Below are 6,000 nucleotides of genomic sequence, written 5' to 3'. Positions count from 1 at the left end.
AGGAAATTCTTAATTGAAAATTCTGCATCGAAGCATGTGAAAATGAGGAAGTTTCTCAGTCTTTTACTTACTTTTTAATGTGTGTAAGAACACTTGCAGTTGTAAATGACCAAGCAAAACGCCACGTTAAGTTGATTTAAGATTTCATTGAGAGAGTACACAATAAAGACAGGCTTCAGGATACTCTCCAGGTATTTTGTTCAATAACACGACATATAAATGTGATTTCTAGTTGTTATTAATAATAATGAATGTTAATGTATAAGTAGTCCTTTTTATAAATTTATGTATTTGTAATTGAGGTAGTTCAGACGAACCGGCAAAAGAATTCAAATCTTGACTTAAAGTTGAAGTCTAGTAAAAGATGACCACTAGTGAACGGAAACTTTCGGCCGAAACCGAAATTTTGTTTCAACGATTTTTTTACTTTTCCTGTTTCGGCCGAAATTTCGGTTCAAACCGCAACCGAAATGAACCGAAACTTTTTAAAGATTTTTTTATAAGTTTTAATTTAGAGTGTGATCATGACGGTTTCCTAAATGTAATCGTTTGTTAGTAAATCAATTTTTAATTATAACAATTGTAGAAATTTTAATTGAAATCACGTTACATAATAGTTTTAAGTTACTATTCTCAAATCATTCTTAAAATGAATTAACATTTAAATAAAGCAACCCAAACCAATAGTTTCATCAAAAGTTTCTCAGTGCTAAATTTTACAATGGAAAATAATCGATAAAAAACTGGTTTAGGGAATCATTTTACCGTGACAGCTAGTGATTTCAAATACTAACCATGAGCGAGACTAGGTTTTTTCAAACCGAGACGAGACCAAGGCGAGAAGTTAGTACTTCTCGTGAGACCGAGAACGAGACGAGACGAGAAATTGAACAATTTTTGAAAACAAGTTTATTAAAATCCAAGTAAAAAAAAAAAATGTAAACATGGTTTTGACAAACAGACACAAATGACTTTTGTCAAATGTAAACAACTTTTTCAAATATTAATTCAGAATTTTTTTGCCAAACTTTTCTAACAAGACAATGTTTTCTCTGATTAAGATGATTTGTTCTACTTTTTCTGGATGTAAGTTGTGTCTAGATGATCGGACGAAATTTCCACCTGAGTTAAAAACTCTCTCTGATTTAGTTGGACTTGCTGGAATAGCTAAAACTTGTCTAGCTAATGAAGAGAGTTCTGGCAATGTATTTGAATGCAATTTCCACCAATCAAGAATCGGAAAGTCTTTTTTGGCATCAGGAAGATATTCATACTGGCAAATTTCGCTCAAAACAGGATTCAGTTCAGATGTTGGCTCTCGTGTTTCAAGTCTGACGTTTAACTTGCGCTTCAGATTTGAATTAGGGGACAAATCTGCTGAAAGAACTCTGGCAACAGGTTGGCACTCAACATTATCCTTAACCTGTGAGACTAACCATTCTTTTGTTGTTTGAAATTTTTTTGAAGAGCTTCACGTGAAGTCCCTTTAAAGCAGGAGTTAAGTAGTTTGCTGCAGCACTTAATAAGTTTCCAGTGTGACAAAGGGGAAATCTTTTCTCAATGCAGCTTTTCAAGTTTTTTGCATACAAGACACCGTAGCCATTTTTTCCATCCGTCTCAATAAATTGATCAATTTTGTCATGGAATAAATAAAGAGAATCGGCGACAGTGTTAGTTGTTGGAATAGAGTCAGCCAACCACGTTTCTGTAGCTTCTTTAAGTGGCGCATAAATTTCTACTGCTCCCTCAATTGATTTCCACTGTGATGCACTGATGGTCTTTGAAGAAAAAATATCTTCATTTGCACATAAGCAGATAATTGCACTCTTTAGATGTAGAACAGAAGCCATGCAATCCAGTTCACTATTCCATCTTGTGTCAACAGATTGGCGTAACTGTCTAAAATTGATTCCTTGAGCGTCTGATTCAGGCAACTCAGCTGCAACTGGTGACTTAACGAAGCCAAATCTTTGCATGTTTGCAACGCATCATCCATTCCAGCAGTTATTCCAAATGAGTCTCGAACTGCACATTGCAAAATATGATTGTTGCACAGGTATTGGTCAAGGCGCTTTGACAATTTGACTGCAAGTTTCATGTTTCTTGTCTGGTCGTTCACGCAGTACATTGGCAAATCAGAAGGCAAATTTAGTTCTTCTAATTAAGAATCCAGCTTTCCTTTAATTAAGATACCTGTGTGTCTGCCTGTGAACTGTTGGACGTGGGGTGTCCAGTGATGTAGTCTCCAATTTTCGTCAATAGCATGAAAAGTCCAAAAGATGTAGCTGTCCTGAGCTCAAGAAGTCCAAAGGTCAGAAGTAAATGCAACACTTTTTAGATTTGGCGTAATCTCCGTTATTATGCTCTTCATTCCAGCTTGAACTTCTCTTGACCGAATTGAAAGCTTTCTTGAATATGTTGTTCTGTGATAAAGGCTCAGTTTAGGGTTTGCAATGTCAACCAATTTCTTGAAACCTCTTCCTTTTACTGCTGAAAAAGATGCCAGATCAGTGCAAAAGTAATCCAGCATTGCAGAGTCAAACTGTTTTTGAATGGAATTGTCTTTGTCATATTTGGACTTTTTTTCAAGCATTTCGACCATGGTTCGTTGTTTCTTCTTAGGAGGAGGAAGAAGAGAGTCGTCAGTTTTTTTAGAATACTCAACGTAATCTTGACTGTATTTTTTTTCGAGGTGACGATGAAGTCCGCTTGTGTTTTCATCTTTTGTTTTCATAGACTTTTTGCACGCCTTGCGTATAGAACCGTCGCTTGTTTTTTGAAAATATCTTCAGATTTTGTTTTTTCTTGGTGACATTTTTGATCGTTGAAATGAGGCAAGAATATTTCTTTTCGATATGAACAATATGTGTCAAGTTGAATTCCACTGGTAAACTAATGAAATCAAGTCGAAAGTGCACCATTCTATACAAAAAGTTTTTGTATTTAAATTCTAATTAAAAATATTTAAAATCTAATTATAATTTTTTAATTAGATTTTTAAAAAAAATCTAATTAAAAATTTAATTTGTTTTTGTCAAAAACAAATTAAATTTTTAATTAGATTTATTAACATCACGGAGTCAAAATATTAATTAATTAAAAAAACAAATTATTAAGCATTTGTAAATTATAATAATTTTTAATTTGGAAAATAATATAATATTTAAGTCTCGTTCTACTTCTCGCGAGAATTTTCTATTTCTCGTTTCTCACGAGAAGTCCCATTTCTCACGAGAAACGAGACGAGATCTCGCTCATGGTTATATTTTATGCAAAATGTATATATTTTCTGAAAGAATTATAAATTTTGAATCAAATGATATATTATAAAAAATTAGAATTTTTTTTTAAATTGAGTATTTTTTCTATATGAGCCACCTTATGCAAACCAGCATAGACTGAAGAAAGGAGGCGCGAACTTCCAGGTTAAATGCTATTCCGCGGTACCCTGTTGTAAGACTATTAGAACTTCTTGGAGCACAAATAACTGAATTTAAAAAAACATACTAATATAGAACAGATTAAGATATTTTTAGGACAAGTTTGTACGAAGTTTTTAAAGTTGCCGAAAATTGCAGAAAAATCGTCGGCCATTATAATAAATAGAAATTATTCGCTGATTTAGCACTATATAAATAAAACTTTTTTCTAGAATAAAATAGTCTGTATTTCAAGTAGTTAGTTAATTTAATCAAAAAATATCGTTTTTAGCAAACATTTGTTGAAGATATAGATATAAAAACCATTTATTTACTTCGTTTGTTCTACAAATTTTTATTTTCGATAAATTCGAGGCTATAAAAGATCAAATCTTATTTTGGCAGCACTCAGTATTGTTTTAGTCATTACTTTTTATTATTATATATAACTTTTATCATGTTTCTATGCAGTTAAGTGAACTTTAAAAAAGTTTTTTGTAATGACCGTTCCTAATATAAATTCCTTATAACCAAAGGGGTTGTTTTTGTTTGTATTTATTTTGATATAAAAAGTTGTGTTTATTCGTTTGCGTCAAAAACTTCGAAACATTTTTTATTTTATTTTAATTATAAACCGATTTTGACAGAGCATCATCCGTTGACAAATTCAAAACAAGATCAGCTGACAAACTTAGATAACTAGACAACTTTTAATTATCCAAACTACAACAACTCATTTTCTGTAAATGCAACAAAAAAACGGCTGACATGCAAATAGGGTATAGATATGTATACTCAGCTGATGATGAGTATAACAAGGCTGTGGCTTTGTGTAACTTAATAAAATAATTCAATGGAAACTTTCCATACTAGCAACTTTTCATTACAAAATCAGTGTTTTACTAATACAAAGTCAAAAAATTACTATAACCTAGACTAATAAGTAAAAACCTATTAAAACTTTAACCTAATTTTCTATTTGTTTTAGCATATCTCTCATAAGATGTAGAATGCTTCATTCTAGACTGAATTACTTTTTGCTTATTACGCAATACTTTAAATAATAAACCCGATGAAAAAAATATATGCATAAAATATTTTACAAAAAACTATTTTCTAGATAATTTGATTTATCGAAGTTTACAAAAAAGTATTTTTAAATAATCGTGTTTAAACATTATAAAAACTCACCCCTAAATAAAAATTATTTGCATCACTTTCTTGAAAGTGTAAGGATATTAAATAAATATCACAAATAAATATTAAACAATAAATAAGTTTAGAAAATACTGCATTAATGTACATATAAAAAAAAACTTAAAACACATGAAAATATTATGATGGTGTATAAATTGTTTTTGAATAGAATAAATACGGTCGATTGTGACAAACAGAAATGTCGCTAACCAAAAAACAAAATTTTGGTGATTCTTAAAAACCACACAAACAATCTCATAAATCGATTAATTAAAATTAAAAAAGCGCGCACGCGACAAACATTTAAAAACATGAACATGAGCAACAAACATTTCTCTTTGCTCTTTCTTCCGAATGTTGATATTTCGCAAAATTGATAAACACCTATAAAAAAATTAATCTAATATATATACACAGTGGCGGCGTTAGGGTAGGGCCTGGTTGGGCGATGGCCCAGGGCGCCGAATATAAAGGGGCGAAACTAATTAGTTATTTTACCCTTTGCCTTTTTGTGAATGGGGTTATATTGAGCTAGGGGCGCCGTAGAAATCTCGCCCAGGACGCTGGTAGTGCTAAAACCGGCACTGTATATATATATATATATATATATATATATATATATATATATATATATATATATATATATATATATATATATATATATATATATATATATATATATATATATATATATATATATATATATATATATATATATATATATATATATATATATATATGAAGACCTGAGATCAAGAACGTCCCAAGTCAAAAAATAAACATTTTTCAGGAGATTAAAAAAACCAAAAACAATTTATTTTTTTAAATCATTCAAAAAAATATACAAATGAAAATTACTAATTTAAATTAAGTGAGTCTAGAGAGATAAAAGATAAGTATTTTTAGAGGATAAACCATTGAAGCTTGTTCACTGAAGGCTAATAAACAATGCGGTACTTAGGACGTTCTTGATCTCATATGTCAAGGGGGAACGAAAAATACGAAATGTCTACAAAACATATAATTCAGCTCAATAGCAATGTAACATAAAGTAGAATAAAAAATGTAATAAAAGCTGGTAGAATATTAACACAATATCAGCTAAGAAACTATTGTTCAAAATGTTTAGGCTATCAAAATGCTTATTCATCCAACTCAATAATCTCATCATTAGAGTCATTACCTTCACTACTTTGGATAGAAAGTAACGACTGATAAAACGATTTAGCCTCATCACTAATAAACTTGTTTAGTTTTTGCAAATCTTTGAATTTGGCAGATTTAATTGGCAAACTGGCAGTGTACATCGAGACGGTTGGCAATAAGGGATTGACATTAGATTTTTCAATAACAAAACATTTAAAAACAGAACTCTCCGTGTCCA

At 30.7% G+C, this 6,000-nt stretch overlaps 2 protein-coding genes across 5 annotated transcripts in view; both read right to left on the bottom strand.

Annotated features, from left to right (window-relative positions):
* Window positions 1-1,003: 1,003 nt before the first annotated feature.
* LOC136081385 (uncharacterized) lies at window positions 1,004-1,976 on the bottom strand. Its single transcript, XM_065798698.1, has 2 exons — window positions 1,476-1,976; window positions 1,004-1,423 (listed from the first exon to the last, which is right to left on the bottom strand). The coding sequence occupies exons 1-2, from the start codon at window positions 1,974-1,976 to the stop codon at window positions 1,004-1,006; spliced, it is 921 nt and encodes a 306-aa protein (XP_065654770.1).
* Window positions 1,977-4,514: 2,538 nt separating this feature from the next.
* LOC100210710 (phospholipid-transporting ATPase ABCA3) overlaps window positions 4,515-6,000 on the bottom strand; it is a 106,546-nt gene continuing 105,060 nt past the window's right edge. For all 4 annotated transcript variants that reach the window (XM_065800092.1, XM_065800091.1, XM_065800093.1 and 1 more), the window contains exon 44: window positions 4,515-5,000. In XM_065800092.1, coding sequence (XP_065656164.1) covers window positions 4,920-5,000 — 81 coding nt within the window. In that variant the 3' untranslated portion in view covers window positions 4,515-4,919. The remainder of the gene's footprint in view (window positions 5,001-6,000) is intronic.

This window comes from Hydra vulgaris, chromosome 06 (assembly GCF_038396675.1).
Source record: "Hydra vulgaris chromosome 06, alternate assembly HydraT2T_AEP".
NCBI classification, from domain to species: Eukaryota; Metazoa; Cnidaria; class Hydrozoa; order Anthoathecata; family Hydridae; genus Hydra; species Hydra vulgaris.
This window is presented reverse-complemented; position numbering and strand designations above follow the sequence as displayed.